We start from the raw sequence: 22,460 nt of genomic DNA, 5'->3' as shown, positions 1-22,460 counted from the left end.
AACTCCAGCAAGTTTGCTCAAAGCAATTTGTCCCAAGAAACTCTTGCTGGCTTTCTTTAATTTAACCTGATTTGTCTGAATGACACTTAATTTTGTTCCAAATTGCCATTTAAAAAAAAACTTACCAGGAACTTACTAGCTCACTAACTTTTCCAATCCATCCCTTCCAAAGTTCCCAGCATCAAACTGAAAGGTTTGCACCTTTTTCTGAACAAAGCCTGAACTTTTGAAACCTCTCTTACTGTTTTCAGTACTCTTGGATGCATCTGATTTGGTCACAGTGCTTTATCAACTTTATGCATGTTCAGCCTATCCAACACCACAATCACCTCCATTTTAAATCCCTTCTGTTTGACCTTTAAATCATACATGGACACAAGCCTGGATCATAGGACTGAACACCACACACATTTAACAGATGTTTGTCAATAACAGGGAACATGCATTCAACAATACGGGGGTGGGCAATAATTTGCTCAATAGCCATGTGCAAGAATTGCATCCAGACGAAACAGACAGTCTGACCAAGATCATATCTCCAACAATAATAATCACTCAGTGCTGTGCCCCGCTTACTCTGGGAAAATGGGAAGCATGTTCGATAATAACAGAATTGAGCGTAGGAGTCAAATACCCAAGGTAGATTCAGCACCTGAGGAGAGACATCGAAGCAGAATTTGGTCATTTAACCCATCGAGTCTGCTCTACCATTCACCCATGGCTGACATATTTCTCATCTCCATTCTCCTGCCTTCTCCCCATAATCTTTGATCCCTTACTAATCAATAAGAAGGGATCAAATACACTCAATGACTTGACCTCCACAGCCTTCTGTGGCAATGAGTTCCACAGATTCACCACCCTCTGGCTGAAGACATCCCTCCCCATCTCAGTTCGAAAGGGTTGTCCCTTCACCCTTGAGGCTGAACCCTCAGGCTCTAGTCTCTGCTACTATTGGAAACACCTTCTCCACATCCACTCTATCCAGGCCTCTCAGTATTCTGTTAAGTTTCAATCAGATCCTCCATTGTCCTTCAAAACTCCAAGTACTCGGGGTCGGTTCCTGAGGATTGGAGGGCGGCTAATGTTGTGCCACTTTTTAAGAAGGGTGGGCGGGAGAAAGCAGGAAATTATAGACCAGTTAGTCTGACCTCAGTGGTGGGAAAGATGCTGGAGTCTATTATAAAGGATGAAATTACGGCACATCTGGATAATAGTAACAGGATAGGACAGAGTCAGCATGGATTTATGAAGGGGAAATCATGCTTGACTAATCTTCTTGAATTTTTTGAGGATGTAACTCGGAAGATGGACGAGGGAGATCCAGTAGATGTAGTGTACCTGGACTTTCAGAAAGCTTTTGATAAAGTCCCACACAAGAGGTTAGTGAGTAAAATTAGGGCGCACGGGATTGGGGGCAAAGTACTAGATTGGATAGAGAATTGGTTGGCTAATAGGAAACAAAGGGTAGTGATTAACGGCTCCATTTCGGAATGGCAGGCAGTGACCAGTGGGGTACCGCAGGGATCCGTGCTGGGACCGCAGCTTTTTACAATATATGTAAATGATATAGAAGATGGTATCATCAATAACATTAGCAAATTTGCTGATGATACAAAGCTGGGTGGTAGGGTGAAATGTGATGAGGATGTTAGGAGATTACAGGGTGACCTGGACAAGTTAGGTGAGTGGACAGATGCATGGCAGATGCAGTTTAATGTGGATAAATGTATGGTTATCCACTGTGGTAGCAAGAACAGGAAGGCAGATTACTACCTCAATGGTATCAAATTAGGTAAAGGGGCTGTTCAGAGAGATCTGGGTGTTCTTGTCCACCAGTCAATGAAGGCAAGCATGCAGGTACAGCAGGTCGTGAAGAAGGCTAATAGCATGCTGGCCTTCATAACAAGAGGAATGGAGTATAGAAGCAAAGAGGTTCTTCTGCAGCTATACAGGGCCCTGGTGAGACCACACCTGGAGTACTGTGTACAGTTCTGGTCTCCAAATTTGAGGAAAGACATTCTGGCTTTTGAGGGAGTGCAGCGTAGGTTCACGAGGTCAATTCCTGGAATGGCAGGATTGCCTTACACTGAAAGACTGAAGCGACTGGGCTTGTATACCCTTGAGTTTAGAAGGCTGAGAGGGGATCTGATTGAAACGTATAGGATTATGAAAGGATTGGACACTCTGGCAGCAGGAAACATATTTCCGCTGATGGGGGAGTGCCGAACCAGAGGACACAACTTAAAAATACGGGGTAGACCATTTAGGACAGAGATGAGGAGAAACTACTTCACCCAGAGAGTGGTGGCTGTGTGGAATGCTCTGCCCCAGAGGGCAGTGGAGGCCCAGTCTCTGGATTCATTTAAGAAAGAATTGGATAGAGCTCTTAAAGATAGTGGAGTCAAGGGTTATGGAGATAAGGCTGGAACAGGATACTGATTCGGAATGATCAGCCATGATCATATTGAATGGCGGTGCAGGCTCGAAGGGCTGAATGGCCTACTCCTGCATCTATTGTCTATTGTCTATTGTCTACAGACCCAGAGTCCTCAACCACTCCTTATAAGAAAAACCACCAGCATTTGCTTCCTTCGATGCGGGTCCAAAATTGGTCATAATATTCCAAATACAATCTAACCAGAGCCTTCTATAGCTTCAGCAGTACCTTCTTGGTGTTGAGACGAATGCTAAAATTACATTTGCCTTCCTAACTGCCAACCGAACCTGCATGTTAACCTTAAGAGAATCCTTAAGGACTCCAAAGTCCCTTTATGCTTCAGATGTCCAAAGTCTTTCCCGATTATAAAATAGTCTACACCTCTATGATTCCTCTATGAAGTGCATAACCTCACATTTTCTCACATTGTATTCCATCTGCCACTCCTTTGCCCACTCTCCTCCCTGTCCAAGTCCTTCTGCAGCCTCACCTCCTCAACATTACCTGAGCCTCCACCTGTCTTTGTGTCATCTGCAAACTTCAGTTCCTTCTTCCAGATTGCTAATGTATGACCTGAATGCTTGCAGTCTCAACAGTGATCTCTGTAGAAATCCACTAGCTGTTGGCTGCCATGCCCCTTTAACCCCACACTCTGCCTTCTCCAGATCAGCAAATCCTCTATCCATGACAGTACCTTGACCCTTAATACCACAGGCTCTTATCTTACTTAGCAGCCTTCTGTGCAGTGCCTTGTCAAAGGCTTTCTGGAGATCCAAACATAACTTGTCCACTGGCTCTTTGTCTAACTTTATCATTATGACCTCAACGAATTCTAACAGATTTGTCAGCCCTCCCCTTGATGAAGTCATGTTCACACAGCTCTATTTTACCATGTGCTCACAAGTACTCCACAATCTCATCCTTAATAACAGATTGCAAATCTTACCAATGACGAGGGTCAGGCCAACCTGAGTCCTCTCAGACTCTTCCTAACTCCAGTGATTCCTGAAAGATCACCACCAATACTTCTGTATTTTCCTCAGCTATCTCCTTTTGAACTATCATCTTGGGGTGGCATGGTGGCTCAGTGGTTAGCACTGCTGCCTCACAGCACCAGGAACCTGGATTAAATTCTACCCTCAGGCGACTGTCTGTCCAGAGTTTGCACTTCTCCCCGTGTCTGTGTGGGTTTCCTCCGGGTGCTCCGGTTTCCTCCCATAGTCCACAGATGTGCAGGTTAGATGGATTGGCCATGGGAAATTACCCATAGTGTTCAGGGATATGCAAGCTAGGTGGATTGACTTTGCAAAATGTGGAGTTATGGGGGAATAGGGTTAGGGAGTGGTCTGGGTGGAATTCTCTTCAGAAGTTCAGAGTGGACTGCATGGGCCAAATGTGCTGCTTCCACACAGTAAGGATTCTATGATTTGAAACTCTGGGGTGCAGACCATCTGGTCTGGGTGATTTATCCAACTTCAGACCTTGAAGCCTCCCCAGCACCTTCTCCTTACTGATGGTCACTACACTCACCTCTGCCCTCTGTACTGGTATGTTGCTGGTGTCTTCCACTGTGAAAACTATGCAAAGTGCATATTCAGTTTCTGCGCTATTTATTTATTCCCCATCACCACAACTCGAGCACCATTTTCCAGTGTTTCAAAATTCACTCTTTTCTCCCTCTTACTTTCTAGACATCTAAAAAAATTCTTGCAATCTTATTTCATATTACTAGCTAACTAACCCTCATATTTTATCTTCTCCTGCTTACTGCTTTTCTCATTATCCTCTGCTAGTTTTTAAAGGCTTCCCAATTCCCTGGTTTCCCACTAATCTTCACTCTATTGTGTGCCTTCCCTTTTGCTTTTATGCTGTTTCTGACTTCCCTTGTCAACCATAGTTGCCTCATTCTCCCCTTAGCATGTTTCTTCTTCCTTGGGACGAATTTTTCCTGTGCCTCCTGAATTACCCCAGAAACTCCTGCCTTTGCTGCTTCACCATCTTCCCTGCTAGGCTCTCTTCCAATCAAGGTAAAAACAATGACTGCAGATGCTGAAAACCAAATACTGGATTAGTGGTGCTGGAAGAGCACAGCAGTTCAGGCAGCATCCAAGGAGCAGCGAAATCAACGTTTCGGGCAAAAGCCCTTCATCATATTCCTGATGAAGGGCTTTTGCCCGAAACGTCAATTTCGCTGCTCGTTGGATGCTGCCTGAACTGCTGTGCTCTTCCAGCACCACTAATCCAGTAGTCTCTTCCAATCAACTCAGGCCAGTTCCTCCCTCATGTCTTTGCAGTTCCTTTGCTCAATTGTAATACCTGATTCCGGCTTCTCCCTCTCAAACTGCAGGGGAAATTCTATCATATTATGGTCACTGCCCTCTAGAAGTTCCGAAACCTTAAGCTCCCTAATCAAGTCTGCGCCACTGCACAGCACCCAACCCAGAACTGCCTGCTCCTTACTGGGCACTACCACAAACTGCTCTAAAATATCTTGCAAACACATACTAGGTAACATCATCAGACAGCCTCCGGTGAAGCACTGGTGGGATGGCCTGCTTTTTACTTATGTCTTTAGGTCTCCTTGGGTTGGTTATGTCATTTCCTGTGGCGATGTCATTTTCCTGTGGCGATGTCATTTTCCTGTTCTTTTTCTCAAGGGGCGCTAAATGGGATCCAAGTCAATGTGTTTGTTGATACATTTAGTATCTTTACATAGAGATGAGGAAGGATACCACTTCGACTGGGACAACACATCCATCCTAGGACAAGCCAAACAGAGACACGCACGAGAACTCCTCGAAGCTTGGCATTCTAAACAGAACTCCGTCAACAAACACATTGACTTTGATCCTATTTACCATCGGTTGAGAAAAAGAACAGGAAATGACATCACCAACCCAAGGAAACTAAACACATAAATAAAAAGCGGGCCATATCAGCAGTGCTTCATCCGGAGGCTCACTGATGTTACCTAGTATGGTGACGAAACAACTGAAAACAAACCTTCCAACTCACAGCAAGTAAACGTACATCCAGAACTGCAAACTGAACTACAAATCTTCACAAAACTTACTAATATCTTGCAGACATTCCACAAATTCCTTTCCTTGGGATCTCCAACCAACTTGACCTTCCTATTCCCCCTGCAGGTTTAAATCCCCCCATTATTATTATAATCATGCCTTTCTTACATGCCTTTTCTATCTCCTGATTTATTTTCTTCTCCACATTCAGACTACTGCTAGGGGCTTGTACATATCCCCCATCAGAGTCTTTTTCCTTTTGTGGTTCCTTAACTCTACCCACACAGATTACACACCTCTGACTCTATACCACTTCTTGCTATTAATTTAGTTTCATTTCTTACAAGCAAGGCAACCCCATCCACTCTGTCCTTACAAGAGGACACATATCCATGGACATTTAGAGCTCAGCCCTGATGTTCTTGCAACTCCATCTCTGTCATACTCACAATATGGTACCCAATGTCAATCTGCACTATAAACTCATTCACCTTGTTGTGCATACTGCATGTACCTGCCCCCTTTCTCAAAGTTGTTCATTATCGGCTGTGCCTGAGATTACATTCCTGGCGCTTTCCATATTCTTTCCTACTACTTGTTCTAGAAACTTTATTAATCTCTCCTGAGCCCTCCCCCACTTTAACTAGTTTAAAGTCCATGCAACCATCCTTTATCGCCTTTCCACTGGGATCCTAATCCCAGATCGGTTCAGGTGGAACCTGTCCTGAGGGTACATGTCCCTCCTGTCACAATACGGATGGCAGTGCCGTATGAAATCAAACCCCTCTTTCCCACCCATTCCTTTAGCCAACTGTTTACTTCCCTGATCTTATCCCTTTGCCAATTTGCTCAATTAATAATCCAGAGATTACAACCTTTGGAGGTCCTGTTTTTAATTTTGTTCCTTAATTCCTGATATTCCCCAAACAGGACCTTTGCCTACTCTTGCCTATGTTGCTGGTGCCAACATGGACCACAACAACTGGATCCTCCCGCTCTCTCCCCAGTATCCTTTCAAGCCTACTCTAGATGTACTTCACCTACTAGGTAGGCAACACATCAGACAGGCCTCTCAATCCTGCTCAGAAACGATGGTATCTCGACCACTGATTAAGGAATACCCTACCACTATCATTTCCCTTTGCGCTGCACGGACCCCGGTGCAGGGAGTTTGACCATTCGCCCTGCAGACTCCTTCCTCAGCCACACAGGGAGCAAGTACCTTACACCTGTTGAACAAGGCCAAGAGATGAGGCTCCTCCAATGACACATTCAGGAACACTCTCCCTGCCTCATGTGTTGTCACGTGCTCCCATACTTGACTAGCAGCTAAATGTGAAATATTTAAGCTACAGGATGTGACTGCCCAGAACACAGCGTCAAGGTAACCCTCCTCCTCCCAGATGTACCGCAGTCTGAGTCTTGGCTTCCAGCTCATCAACGCTGAGCTAAAGTTCCTCGAGCTGCAGACAAGGTCTCAGTGACTTAGAACATAGAACAATCCAGCGCAGAACAGGCCCTTCGGCTCTCGATGTTGCGCCGACCTGTGAACTACTCTCAGCTCATCCTCCTACACTATCCCATCATTATCCATGTGCTTATCTAAGGATTGTTTAAATCTCCCTAATGTGGCTGAGTTGACTACATTGTCAGGTAGGACATTCCACGCCCTTGCCACTCTCTGTGTAAAGAACCTGCCTCTGACATCTGTCTTAAACCTATCACCCCTCAATTTGTAGTTATGCCCCCTTGTACACGCTGACGTCATCATCCTAGGAAAAAGACTCTCACTGTCTACCCTATCTAATCCTCTGATCATTGTGTATATCTCTATCAAATCCCCTCTTAGCTTTCTTCTTTCCAATGAGCTCAGACCCAAGTCTCTCAGCCTTTCCACATAAGACCTTCCCTCCAGAACAGACAACATGCTGGAAAATCTTCTCTGCACCTTTTCTAATGCTTCCACATCCTTCCTGTAATGGGGCGACCAGAACTGTACACAATATTCCAAGTGTGGCCGCACTAGTGTTTTGTACAGTTGCAGCATGATATTGCGGCTCCGGAACTCAATCCCTCTACCTATGAAACCTAATACACACTATCCACCTGGATGGCAACTTTCAGGGATCTATGTACATGATCTCCAAGATCCCTCTGCACATCCACACTACCAAGAATCTTTCCATTGACCCAGTACTCTGCCTTCCTGTTATTCTTCCCAAAGTGCATCACCTCACATTTAGCTGCATTGAACTCCATTTGCCACCTCTCAGTCCAATTCTGCAGTTTATCCAAGTCCCCCTACAACCTGTAACACTCTTCCACACTGTCCACCACTCCACCGACTTTAGTGTTGTCTGCAAATTTACTAATCCATCCACCTATGCCTGCAGCTTAGTCATTTATAAAAATGACAGACAGCAGTGGTCACAAAATAGACACTTGTGGCATACCACTAGTAACCGGACTCCAGCCTGAATATTTTCTATCAACCACTACTCGCTGCCTTCTTTCAGAAAGCCAGTTTCTAATCCAAGTGGGATCCACCAGCTCCCACATCATGCAAGAACCACACATCATCTGGACTATCATTTCTAACAGAGTTAATTAGGTTTTGCTTATCGTTAAAAATATTATTCTTGGACAATCCCTAAATTATTATCTAAAGAATTCGTACCCCAGTGAGAGTCAGCCCCTTCAAGAGAGGGAGGGGGACCCTGTATCCCAGTGAGAGTCAGCCCCTTCACGAGAGGGAGGGAGACCCCGTACCCCAGAAGTCAGCCCCTTCAGGAGAGGGAGGGGGACCCCATACCCCAGTGAGAGTCAGCCCCTTCAGGAGAGGGAATGGGACCCCGTATCCCAGTGAGAGTCAGTACATTTTACAGAGTGATGGTCTCAAAAGAATTTTGTTTCTCTACTGAAGGGGTGGTCCTCTCAATTTGGGGGAAGCAGTTGTGCTGGGATAGTATCACTGGATTAGCAATCCAGAAACCCAGGCTTATGCTCTGCAACATGGATTTGAATCATGGAAGGTGGCGGAATTTTAACTCAATAAAAATGTGTATTTAAAAACTTGACTAATGGTGACCATTTAACCACTGTTGATTGTCATTAAAAACTCATCTACTTCCTTAATGCTGTTTCAGGTTGGAAATCCACCATGCTTACCTGGTCTCGTCAACATGTAACTCCAGACCCACATAAATGTAGTTGATTCTTACCTGCCCTTTTGACCAATTATGGATGAATAATAAATTCATCGGCATATCAGGAACAAAAGAATGACTAGGCTAAGATTAGGGCCAATCAAGGACAGTAGTGGAAAGCTGTGCATGGAGCCAGAAGAGATGGGAAAGCGCTAAATGAATATTTTTTGTCAGTTTTTACACTAGAAAAAGACAACGTTGTTGAGGAGAATACGGAGGTACAGGCTACTAGATAGATGAGATCGAGGTTCACAAGGAGGTTGTGTTAGCAATTCTGGAATGTGTGAAAATCAGTAAATCCCCTGGGCCGGATGGAATTATTTATCCTAGAATTCTCTGGGAATCCAGGGAGGGGATTGCAGAGCCTTTGGCTTTGATCTTTATGTCTAGATTAGAGTGGTGCTAGAAAAGCACAGCAGGTCAGGCAGCACCTGAAGAGCAGGAAAATCAATGTTTCGGGCAAAAGCCCTTCATCAGGAATGATCTTTATGTCATCATTGTCTGCAGGAATAGTGCTGGAAGACTGGAGGATAGCAAATGTTGTTACCTTGTTCAGGAAGGGGAGTAGAACCAACCCTGGATTATAGACCAGTGAGCCTTACTTTGGTTATGGGTAAAGTGTTGTAAAAGATTATAAGAGATAGGATTTATAATCATCTAGAAACAAATAAGTTGATTAGGGATTGTCAACATAGTTTTGTGAAGGGTAGGTCGTGCCTCGCAAACCTTATTGAGTTCTTTGAGAAGGTGTCGAAATAGGTGGATGAGGGTAAAGCAGTTGATGTGGTGTATATGGATTTCAGTAAAGCATTTGATAAGGTTCCTCACGGTAGGCTATTGCACAAAATACGGAGGCATGGGATTGAGGGGGATTTAGCGGTTTGGATCAGAATTGGCTTGCTAAAAGAATACAGAGGGTGGTGGTTGATGGAAGATGTTCATCCTGGAGTTCAGTTACTAGTGGTGTACCACAAGGATCTGTTTTGGGTCCACTGCTGTTTGTCATTTTTATAAATGACCTGGATGAGGGCACAGAAGGATGGGTTAGTAAATTTGTGGATGACACTAAGGTCTGTAGAGTTTGGATAGTGCCGAAGGATGTTGTAGGTTACAGAGGGACACAGATAAGCTGCAGAGCTGGGCTGAGAGGTGGCAAATGAAGTTAAATGCGGAAAGGTGTGAGGTGTTTAATTTTGGAAGGAGTAACAGGAATGCAGACTACTGGATTAATGGCAAGATTCTTGGTAGTATACATGAACAGAGAGATCTCGGAGTCCATGTACATAGATCCCTCAAAGTTGCCACCCAGGCTGACAGGTTTGTTAAGAAGGCATACGGTGTGGAAGCTTTTATTGGTAGAAGGACTGCGTTTTGAAGTCATGAGGTCATGCTGCAGCTTTCCAAAACTCTGGTGCAGCCGCACTTGGAGTATTGCATACAGTTCTGGTCACCGCATTATAGGAGGGATGTGGAAGCTTTGGAAAGGGTTCAGAAGAGATTTACCAGGATGTTGCCTGGTGTGGAGGGAAGGTCTTACGTGCAAAGGCTGAGGGACTTGAGGCTGTTTTCGTTGGAGAGAAGGCAGTTAACAGGTGCCTTAATTGAGATGTACAAGATAATCAGAGGGTTAGATAGGGTGGACAGTGAGAGCTTTTTTCCTCAGATGGTGATGGCTAGCACGAGGGGACATAGCTTTAAACTGAAGGGTGATAGATATAGGACAGATGTCGAAGGCAATTTCTTTACTCAGGGAGTAGTAAGGGTGTGGAATGCACTGCCTGCAACAGTAGTAGATTCGCCAACCTTAAGGGCATTTAAATGGTCATTGGATAGAAATATGGATAAAAATGGAATAGTGTAGGTTAGATGGGCTTCAGATTGGTTAAACAGGTCGGTGCATCATCGAGGGCTGAAGAGCCTGTACTGTGCAATAATGTTCTATATTTTAAATGTTCTCCTGGTTATTGCCTACATCCCATGAACAAATTCAAACAAACTCACCTGGTTTTACGTGCTGATCCATTCAATTGAGTAACTCTGTCCTCCATTGACCTGGAAACAAGAGGAGACAGTCAGGTTGTGAAGAAAGGATGATCCACAATATGTCTCCATTCCAGTGAGACAGCAAGCGAGAGGGATAGGGAAAGATGGGAGGGGTGAGGTGAGACGAGAGATAAGATCAAAAGGGTAAAGAAGAGATGCAGATGGATGAAGGGAAGGGTTGAGAGATGAGGTGGTGGTAAAGGGGAAGATGGGTGATAGCGAGTGGACAGACGCTGTCTATCTCCTCCTTTGCAATTTGGTAGTGAATTCCACTGACCCTTTGACAGAACCAATTTCTCTTCATCCCTGTTTTAAATCTGCTCCCCCTTACCCTAAAACTATGACCTCTCATTCGAGACTGACCCACAGGCAGAAACATCTTTTCGATGTCTCAATTAGATCTCCACTCGTCTTTCTAAACTATACTATCTGCCTAACGTGGACAATCTTTTCCCATAAGATGAGCCTTCCATCTCTGGAATTAACCAAGTGAACCCTCACGGAACTGTCTCCAAAAAAATTACAATCCTCCTTTAGTGAAGGGATCAATACTGTACCTTGGACTCCAGTGTGGCCTCACGGATGTCCTGTACAATTGCAATAACGTTTCCCTACTTTTATACTCCATTCCTTTAGCAAAAAAATGCCAAACTTCCATTTGCTATCGTTATTACCTGCTGTACCTGGATCCTAGCTTTCCCTGACTCCTAGATCCTTTGTACTGAAGTAATCTACATTTCCTCTCCATCTGCTAGATTTTGGCCCATTCACCTAAGCCATCCATATCCACTGGTAACTTATTATATCATTGCAACTTAATTTCCCATTTACTTACTAAGTGTCTGGTAAATGGTTAAGGTCTATGTTATTCCGAAAGTTTAAAATATTACAGGAGCTGAGAGTAATGTTAACAAAATAAATGAAAATGAAAAATAAAAGAAAATTGAAAATAATTATCTAATTAACTAAGACACCTCAAGGTTGGCAGAAAGTATGATGTACCACAGCCACTACATTTGAGCACTTCTGAATACTCTTGCGATTCAGGGCAAACAACTCAGCACTATGTTTGACTGTGTCTGCATTGACTCAGAGTCACTGAGCTGGGGGCTGAGTCTATCAGGGGAAACATTACCTGGATATTACGTACCAGAAGGCAGTCACAACCCGCAGGATAAGGTCTTATAATTTAGCCAGTAGTCAGGGAGAGGTGAGTGTGCCTTGTGAGGACCCAGAGGCTAGTAGCATCAGTCTTTGCAATGCTCCAACAGAGTTGAGGATCTTTCAGCTTGGATGAGAGTGGAGGCTGCAGGGTGAATGAGCTAAATGACCATGGTACAGGAAACCACTAAAGTTGGGGAGCAAAATGGTATGTAGTGGTAGTAGGGGACAGGACAGTGAGGGGAAGTGAAATTGGAAACAGATAAAGTGAAGGCAAGCATCAAATATGATCAGCATATGGAATAATGCTTCAAAAACAAAGTAAGAGTACTCTATCTGTACACATGCAGCATTCACAGCACGTTAGAAGGTACAAATAGATTTAACTGCCATTACGCAAGAGTGGCAACAGACTAGGAACAGAACATTCAAGAAAGGATGGACAAAGAGGAAAAAGAGATGAGACAGCAATCCTAATAAGGGATGGGATCAGTCCAATACTGAGGGACGGCCTTAGGATCGAGATTGGGTGAAGCTATGAAATAGCAAGGGACGGCTGTTTCTCAAGGCTACCAAAGTGCAGTAGTAATGTTGGGCCCAAGTAAAAAAAATCAAGAAATTAGAGATGCATGCCAGATGGACAATAAACAATGGGTGACTTCAATTTAGATATAGATATAGAGTGGGTTAACCATGTTAACAGCATTGCTGTAGAGATTACTTCCTGGAATATGTACAAGATGGGTTTCTGGAACAGTACATTAAGAAATCAATTAGGGAACGGGCTTTTTTGATTTGATATCAAGTAAAGAGAAAGAGTTAATTATTAACCCTGTTGTAAAAGAGAATTTTTGGAAATACTAACCATAATACAATAGAATTTTATATGAAACCTGAAAACAATATTGCTATTCTAAGGTTCAGGTCTTAAACTTAAATAAGACAAACCGAAGGTATAAGGGGTAAGTTGTCTCTGATGGATTGGAAAAATACAATAAAAGAGTTAATGGTAGACAGACAAAGGCTAGTATTTAAGACAATAAGAAATAGAAACAGGAGTAGGCCATTCGGTCCCTCGAGCCTGCTCCACCATTCAATAGGATCATGGTTGATCCAATGTTCCTTATGTCCACTTCCTGTCCTTTCCCCGTAACCCCTGATTCCCTGACTGATCAGGAATCTATCCCAGCCTTAAATGTACACAAGGACTGTGCCCCCACAGCTCTCTGCGATAATGAGTTCCAAGGACTGTCAGCCCTCAAGAGAAGAAATTCCTCCTCATCTCAGTCTTAAACTGGCACCCCCTTTAATCCGAGTCTGTGCCCCCTGGCCCTAGACTCGCCATGAGGTGAGGGAACTGCCTTGTGGTATTATCACTGGACTCTTAATCCAGAGGCCCAGGTAATGCTCTGGGGACCTGGTTCGAATCTTGCCATGGCAGATGGTGGAATCTGAATTCAATAAAATTCAGGAATTAGTAGTCTCATGATGATCATGAATCCAACGTCTTCTATCAGAAACAAAAAAATCTGGTTCACTAATATCCTCTAGGGAAGGAAACTGCAATCCTTACCTCGTCTGGACTACAAGTGATTTGAGACCCACAGCAATGTGGTTAACTCTAAAGCACTCTCTGAACAAACACAGATGGACAATAAAATTGTGAATGAGTGAATTCTCTCAACATTTACCCTGTCAAGCCCCTTACAAATTCCATATGTTTCAATGAGATCACCTCTTGTTTGAAATTCCAATGAGTTCAACCTGCCTAACATCTGTTCATAAAACAATCTCTCAGTTCTAGGGATCATCCCTAGCGAACATTCTCTGAACTGCATCCAATGAAATTATACTTTTCCTGATATAAAGAGAGAAAAACTGCCTCAATACTCCAGGTGTGGTCTCACCAACACCCTCCATTAATTTGTCTACAACAAATATACATTCACCCAAGACACAAAAACCCAACAGGAAAGATGGTTCAACTGTGGCTAACAAAACATGACTTTTTCAATCAAACAAGTGGCTTAGAAGGACTGTGGATGCTGTAAATCAGAAACAAAAACAGAAGCTGCTGGAAAAGCTCAGCAGGTCTGGCAGCACCTCTAAACCACTTGGATTTCTGTTCAGAAAGTTCATTTAAGCCTGAGGATTCAAAGCATTTTAGAATCCTGCAAAGAAGGATCAAGAAACTGATAAAGAAAGGGAAAAATGACGAGTGCAAACCAGGAAGGCATATTAAAGCTGACTGTAACAGCCACTTTTTTGTTATGAAAAGGAAAATCTTAAGAAAGACAAATGCAAGTTCATGTCAGTCAGGAACAGGTGAATTTGTAATGGAGAACAGGGAAATGATGGAGAAGTAAACAACAGAATCAGGATCACAGCTAGAGCCAAAGTTGTTCATGGTCTATATAAATGATTGGGATTTCGGTGCTATATTCTCTGAGATCCTTGAGGCCATGTAACTAAGTAACTGCCTATCCTGCGTTAATCGAGAGTATTGTGTGTACAAGTGACTGATACATGGGAATCAAGTAATCAATGGGGTGCAAGTTGGTATGTGAGCAAGTTGGAATAATATCTGGACCAGAAACTCCATCTAAATAAGATTTGAACCCCTGCTGTTAACGGGGACCAAATGCAGCTTTTCCAATTTCTTTTAATATTCACATGGGGGGACATGGGAGTTGCTGGCTGGGCCCAGCACTTATTGCCTGTCCCTAGTTGTCCTTTGAGAAGGTGGTGGTGAGCTGCCTTCTCGAACTGCTATGTGATGTGGGTTGACCCACAATGCACTTAAAAAGGGAATTTCAGGACTAACTCAGCGACAGTGCTTTCACTGCCCCCTCCCTTTGCCACCTATCTGTTCACTCCTTGCCCTCTGTCCCCTTACAGTCTGAATACACTGCGCCAAGTCACCAAGGAACTCACACACGCTGGCTGTCGATGATTGGTTGGTTCAGGATGTCATTGGCTGTCGGTCTCTTCCCTGGATCCTGAAACAGAGAAAGAGACAGCGATGGTCACATCAAGGGCCAACATGTACTCAGCAAGGGGCACTGCATGTACACTGAGGAGCGCCACATGTACACCAACGGGCACCCGCCTACACCAAGGGGCATGACAAACCCTGAGTAGATGCAGGTTTGCGTATCAAGCTCACCTGGTCCAAACACTCCAAGACTATAGAGCGCATGGCCTCACTATATACAGTGGGATCGACATCCATTGTACGCGTTCCCTTCACTATCTTCACACAAAGATTCAGCGGATTCTGGGAAGCAGAAACATATAACATCAGTACAGTGATCAGCACAAGGGAGGAAAGGGGAAAGAGAGGACTGGAAAATAAAGGGCAGGTGAGACAGGGTAGCATAGAAAGGTAAAAGGCAGGGATGGAAAGGAAAACAGTGTGAAAGAGTGAGTGTAAGAAAGGAGGGTAAAGACAGGTGGAGTCAGAGAGAGGGAGAGAGAGGTGTGGTGAGGGAGAGTGAAGAGGAGAGAGTGAGTAAATGAGAGGGAGGAAGTGCGGATGGGGGGAGTGGGGGAGCGGGAGAGAGGAATGAGGGGGGATGGCAGGGGGAGTGCGGAGAGAGTTGGGGGAGGAGACTGAGGAAGGGCGGGAGAGAATGGGGAAAGTGGGGACAAGGAGGGTAGAGGGAGGAGAGGGGGAGGGAGAGAGAGGAGTGAGAGGGAGGGTGGGAGGGAAGGAGTAGGGTGGGAGAGAGGGCAGAGAGCAGGAGAGAGGGGTGGGGCATGCACGGTTGACAGGGGAGATTAGATTACTTACAGTGTGGAAACAGGCCCTTTGGCCCAACAAGTCCACACCGACCCGCTGAAGCGCACCCACCCAGACCCATTTCCCTACATTTACCTCTTCACCTAACACTACGGGCAATTTAGCATGGCCAATTCACCTAACGTGCACATCTTTGGACTCTGGGAGGAAACTGGAGCACCCGGGGGAAACCCACACAGACACAGGGAGAATGTGCAAACTCCACACAGTCAGTCACCTGAGGGGGGAGTTGAACTTGGGTCTCTGGTGCTGTGAGGCAGCAGTGCTAACCACTGTGCCGCCCAGGGAGTGGGAGGGGACGCTGGTGAGGGGCAGAGTTGGAGACAGTGCTGAGGGTGCAGGAAAGGGGGTGGCAGGAGGGGGAAAGCAGGACAGCACCGGCAGGAGAGGGGGGGGGGGAAAGAGGTGGTGGGGGAAGCGTGGTTGGTAACACCAGGAAAGTGGAAAAATAGGCCGGAAGCAGAGAAAGGGTGGCTGGACAGGGAGGGAAGAGGCAGACAGAGGGAGATGTGGATAGAGTAGTAGAGATGGGTGGTTCAGGAGTGGTGCAAGGAGCAGGGGGCTTAAAGGGGTGGGGTCTGCGAAGTTTGTGGCAGGGGGAGGGATGTAGGGCATTGCAAGTTGACACTCTGGGTCGGGGTTGGGGGGGGAAGAGAGAGAGAAAGGGTTCAGGTGGGAGATTGAGGTTGGGGCGTTGGCAAGTGGGTGGATTGAAAGGTGCTGAGTGAAGGTGGAGTGGGGGTGTTGGCATGGATAGCAGGAACAGATGGGACTGAGTGTGAAATCAAGATCACACATAGGCCTCCTACTCAATGGGAGGAGAAGGATGTGGATTGCAGGCAGGACACAGATCGTTGAGGTTCATACCGTTGCATCAAAGGTGCGTGTGAGGGTCAGTAGTTCGAACAGCACACAGCCGACTGCCCAGATATCCGATTTGAAATTATACTTCTCCCCTTGGCAAAGTTCTGGTGACATGTAATATGGAGTCCCGACACACTGCAGAGAGACACATGTATCAGCCAGACTACAGAACACACTGGTCAGAACCCCAGCTCAGACTCACCGATACCAATATCAGCACCTCCATTCCAGGGAAAACCTTTTTTCTAGTTCACCTGTACATGTGAGATTACTCACAATGTTTTATGAAATCACATCATCTCCCACAGTTCTGTCTGCACCACAGTTTAAATGGGATTAAACGAGAGGTCAGGAGAGATGTGGTGGAAGACACTTCGAGATGCTCCACAACCCAGCAAAGAGAGAAAGACTCAGAAGGAAAGGTGTCACAAAGCTGGTCCTTTTCTCAAGGCTAAGGTGTCCTTGGGTTTTTCAGAGGGATCGTAAACAAGCCGGGCTCCGGAACAGCTGGGTTTGGTCCAGAGATGGAAGGCCTTTTTGTTTACACATAAACAGTTGAGTCTTTCGGCCAAAGCAATTATGTCTTAAGAAGCAAACTATATAAGTCAAGGGGGTGTGGCCAGCTCTCCAGCTGAGTAGTTCAGTCCAGAACTCGTTAGAAGTTCAGTTGTGGGCTGTGTGAACAGGATGCTAGACTCTCTCTCCTACTGCCCTTCTAACTTCGACCTGTAAGACTTTGTTTCATTTTTACTGTGTTTCAGGGGTTTGCTTATTGAGACTGTTGTGTATATTCGGAGAAGCATAATTAAGTCTTGTTTGGATAGACTGAGTTCCGTAGGGGTTCTTTATTCTGTTCTGTGTGTTCATTGCGTAACTTTGTGAATAAATTTTCATCTGTTTTAAAACCTGGTAGTCAACCTAGCTAGGAGAAAGTGAGGACTGCAGATGCTGGAGATCAGAGCTGAAAAATGTGTTGCTGGAAAAGCGCAGCAGGTCAGGCAGCATCCAAGGAACAGGAGAATCGACGTTTCAGGCATACACCCTTCTTCAGGAATGAGGAGAGTGTGCCAAGCAGGCTAAGATAAAAGGTAGGGAGGAGGGACTTGGAGGAGGAGCGTTGGGAATACGATAAGTGGAAGGAGGTTAAGGTGAGGGTGATAGGCCGGAGTGGGGGTGGGGGCGGAGAGATCAGGAAGAAGATTGCAGGTTAGGAACGTGGTGCTGAGTTCGAGGTTTAGGACTGAGACAAGGTGGGGGGAGGGGAAAGGAGGAAACTGGAGAAATCTGCATTCATCCCTTGTGGTTGGAGGGTTCCTAGGCAGATGAGATGCTCTTCCTCCTCCAGGCGTTGTGTTGCCATGGTCTGGTGATGGAGGAGTCCAAGGACCTGCATGTCCTTGGTGGAGTGGGAGGGGGAGTTAAAGTGTTCAACCATGGGGCGGTTGGGTTGGTTGGTGCGGCTGTCCCAGAGGTGTTCTGTGAAACATTCCTCAGGTAGGCAGCCTGTCTCCCCAATATAGAGGAGGCCACATCGGGTGCAGCAGATGCAATAAATGATATGTGTGGAGGTGCAGGTGAATTTGTGGCGGATATGGAAGGATCCCTTGGGGCCTTGGAGGGAAGTGAGGGGGGAGGTGTGGGTGCAAGTTTTGCATTTCTTGCGGTTGCAGAGGAAGGTGCCGGGAGTGGAGGTTGGGTTGGTGGGGGGGTGTGGATCTGACAAGGAGTCACGGAGGGAGTGGTCTTTCTAGAATGCTGATAGGGGAGGGAAATATATCCAGACAGACCCCACCACCAAGGATATATTTCCCTCCCCTCCCCTCCCCTCCCCTATCAGCTTTCCAGAAAGACCACTCCCTCTGCGTAATTCCTGAGTAATTTTGACTGTATTTTGACTGTACACTTCGTGAAAGAAATTGCAAAGTTATGCTCTGGATTGCCTGCTTGAGAATGTTTTGAGTGGTCTGGCCGAGTCCATAGCAAAGAGAACTCGTGGAGTTCCACAGGTAGGAGCACAACTATTCACGTTATGCATTGACGAACTAAACGAAGGAACAAAGAACAATACAACACAGGAACAGGCTGTTCGGCTCACCAAACCTCTTCTGACATATTTTGCCCTTCCATATTAAAACTGTCTTCCCTTACAGGATCCATATCCCTCTATACCCTTCCCATTCATCCAGATGTTTCTTGAATGCTGCTATTGTGTTTGCTCCCACCACCTTCTCTGGCTGCGCATTCCGGACACGCACCACCTTTCATGTGAAAAACATGCCTCGCACATCTCTTATAAACACATTGAACCTTTGTCCCTAGTAGCTGACCCCTCCACCCAGGAAAAAGCCTTGTACTTTCCCCTCTATCCATGCCATTCACAACCTTATAAATATCTGTCAAATCGCCGCTCAACCTCCTACGTTCCAGTGAAAACAAACCCAGTCTCTCCAACCTTTCATAACTAAAATCTCCCATACCAGGCAACATCCTGGTAAACTTTCCTGTATCATCCTCAGCATATCCACATCCTTCTGGTCGTGTGGTAACCAGAACTGCATGCAGTATTCCAAGTGAGGCCTAACTAAAGTTCTATAAAGCTGCAGAATAACTTATCTAGCCTTAAACTGAGGGCATTGTCACTAAGGTTGCAGATGACTCTAAGATAAGTGGTTGAGGCAGCAGGGAGGTTCCAGTAGGACTTGGTCAGGCTGGGAAGTGGACAAAGAAGTGGCGGATGGAATATAATGTGGGGAAGTGTGAGTTTATATATTTCATTAGGAAGAAGGTGTAGACTAGTTTCTAAATGGGGAAGGGCTTTGAAAATCTGAAGTGCAAAGGTGATTGAGAGTTCTAGTTTAGAATTCTCTTAAGTTTAACATGCAGATTCAATTGATGATTAGGAAAGCAAATGTAATGTTGGCAATCATTTCAATAGAGCTGAAAATGTGTTGATGGAAAAGCGCAGCAGGTCAGGCAGCATCCAAGGAGCAGGAGAATCGACGTTTCAGGCATGAGCCCTTCTTCAGGAAATCAACCTCCCCATATCCTTCTAAATCCCATCGGTTACAAACTCAGAGTCATTAACAGCTCATGCCCGAAACGTCGATTCTCCTGCTTCTTGGATGCTGCCTGACCTGCTTCGCTTTTCCAGTAACACATTTTCAGCTCTGATCTCCAGCATCTGCAGTCCTCACTTTCTCCTAATTCATTTCAACAGGGCTAGAATACAAGAACAGGGATGTACTGCTGAAGCTGAACAACACTCTGGTCATTCTGTATTTGGAACATTGGGAGCAGTTTTGGGCCCCATATCTAAGGAAGGATGTGCTGATGTTGGAAGGGGACCAGAAAAGGTTCACAAGAATGAATCTGTGGATGAAGGGTTTGTCACAATGCATAGCTGTTAAGGACTCTGAGTTTGTAACCAATGGAATTTAGAAGGATATGGGGAGGTTGATTTAAACTTACAGAATACAGTGAAACATGGAGAAGATGTCTCTCCTACTAGTGGAACCTGGGACCTAGGGACACAGCCTCAGAGTGAAGAGACAAACTTTCAGAACTGAGATGAAGAGGAATTTCAGCCAGAGGCTGGAATGCATTGTTGCAGAGGGCTGTGGAAGCCAGGTCATTGTGTGTATTTAAGACAGAGATGGATGGGTTCTTGATTAATAAGGGCATCAAGAGTTATGACAGGAGAATGGGGTTAAGAAACATATCACCCAGGATCCCTCTCAGAGAAAACCCTCTCATCTCTGTCCTGAAAGGACGACCCCTCATTTTAAACACTGCCCCCTAGTTCTGGGCTGACCCACAGGAGGAACCGTCCTTTCCACATCCACAATGTCAAGACCATTCAGGATCTGAGACACTTCAATCAATATACCCTTCAACGCAAGCTCAGTCTGTCTAACCCATGACCATAAAACAACCCACACATTCTAGGTATCATCGAGTAAACTTCCTCTGATCAGTGAACCACCTCCAATGTAGTTATACTATTTCTTACAGAAGGAACTGCACACAATATTGAAGATGTGGTCTTACCAAAGCGCTGAATAACTGAAGCAGGACATCCTTATACTTCTGTTCAATTCCTCTTGTAACAAAAGATAACTCTCCATTAACCCTCTTGATTTTATACTGGACCTGTACACTAACATTCTGTGATTCATATGTGAGACCACATGAATCCCTCTGCACCTCAGAATTCTGCAGTCATTCTCCATTTATGTAATACTGTTGCTTTTTTACACTTCCTGCCATCCATGGCTGACGAAGTAAGCTAAAAATTGTATAAAATTGAAAGAAAAAAATGCATAATTCTAGAAAGATGACTAGCAGGTCGGAATGGAGAACAGAAGAACAGAATATTATTGAAAAGGAGAGAAAGTGCAGGCAGCTGCAACATTAAGGCATTTCACAGGGGTTGGAGTATAAGAGTAGGGAAGTCTTACTGCACCTGTATAAGGTGTTGGGGAGAGTACACCTGGAGCATTGTGAGCAGTGTCAGGTTGGTCCCCTCATTTAAGAAAAATTATCATTTCATTGGAGGCAGTTCAGAGGAGTTCACTGGGGTGATCCCTGGGATGGAGGGATTAAAGAATAAACAAGTTGGGATTCTACTCATTGGAATTCAGAAGAACGAGAGGTTAAGACACATCGGATTCTTAAGGGCCATGACAGGGTCAATGCTGAGAGGATGTTACCCCTCATGGGAGAGTCTAGGACCAGAGGCATTGTCTCAAAATAAAAGGGTGCCAATGTAACACAGACACAGAGATGATAGCAGCGGGAGGAGGCCATTCGGCCCTTCTAGCCTGCTCAGTCTTTCCTCACGATCATGGCTGATTGTCTAAGTCACAGCCTAATACTGCTTTCCCTTTGATCCCATTCGCCCCAAGTGGTATATCTAACTGCCTCTTGAGTATATTCAATGCTTTGGTATCAACTCCTTCCCATGGTAATGAATTCCACAGGCTAACCACTCTTTGAGTGAAGACATGCCTCCTCATCTTCAAATTAAATGGTCCATTCAGACTGTGAAACCAGGTGCTGGACACACCCACCATTGGGAATGTCCTCTCTGCATCTACCCTGTCTTGTCCTAGAGTCTTACAGCACTGCAACAGGTCCTTAGCCCAAATTGATCCATGCCGACCAAAATGGTCCATCCAAGCTAACCCCATTTCCCTGCACTTGGCCCATATCCTTCTAAACCTTTCCTTTCCATGTATTTGTTCAAATGCCTTTTAAATGTTCTTGATGCACCTGCCCTAAACATTCCACTGGCAGCTCATTCCATATACACAACACCCTCTGTGTAAAAAAGGTTGCCCCTCAGGTTCCCTTTTATTCTTTCCCCTGTTGGAATGTTATAATTTCCTACAAGATCTCCCCTCAGTCGTCTGAACTGCAACAAAACCAATCCTAACCAAGTCAATCTCTCCTCATTCGTCAGTCCCACCATCCCCTGGAATCGGCCTGGGAAACCTTCACTGCACTCCCTCGAGAGCTAGGGCATCCTTCCTCAGAAAAGGAGACCAAAACAGCACACAATATTCTAGGTGTGGCCTCACCAAGGCCCTGTACAACTGCAACAGCACATCCCTGCTCCTGGACTTGAACCCTCTCACAGTGAACCCAACATCCCATTTGCCTCTTTTACTGCCTGCTGCACCTGCAGATTTAAAAACTGAGATCGAGTCATAGAGCTGTACAGCATGGAAACAGACCCTTTGGTCTAACTCGTCCATGCTGACCAAATATCCTAAGTTAATCTAGTCCCATTTGCCAGTATTTGGCTGATATCCCTCTAAACCCTTCCTATTCCTCTACCCATCCAGATACCTTTTAAATGTTGTCACTGTACCAGCCTCCGCCACTTCCTCTGGCAGCTCATTCCATACATGCCACTGCTC

The 22,460-nt window shown here is 45.3% G+C and overlaps 1 protein-coding gene across 1 annotated transcript in view; it reads right to left on the bottom strand.

Annotated features, from left to right (window-relative positions):
- Positions 1-22,460, bottom strand: part of nek9 (NIMA related kinase 9) — an 80,576-nt gene that overhangs the window by 44,944 nt on the left and 13,172 nt on the right. The window contains 4 exon segments of the mRNA XM_072567964.1: positions 10,671-10,721; positions 14,808-14,872; positions 15,040-15,150; positions 16,543-16,674. Coding sequence (XP_072424065.1) covers positions 10,671-10,721; positions 14,808-14,872; positions 15,040-15,150; positions 16,543-16,674 — 359 coding nt within the window.

Source organism: Chiloscyllium punctatum, chromosome 4 (genome assembly GCF_047496795.1).
Source record: "Chiloscyllium punctatum isolate Juve2018m chromosome 4, sChiPun1.3, whole genome shotgun sequence".
NCBI lineage: Eukaryota > Metazoa > Chordata > Chondrichthyes > Orectolobiformes > Hemiscylliidae > Chiloscyllium > Chiloscyllium punctatum.
This window is presented reverse-complemented; position numbering and strand designations above follow the sequence as displayed.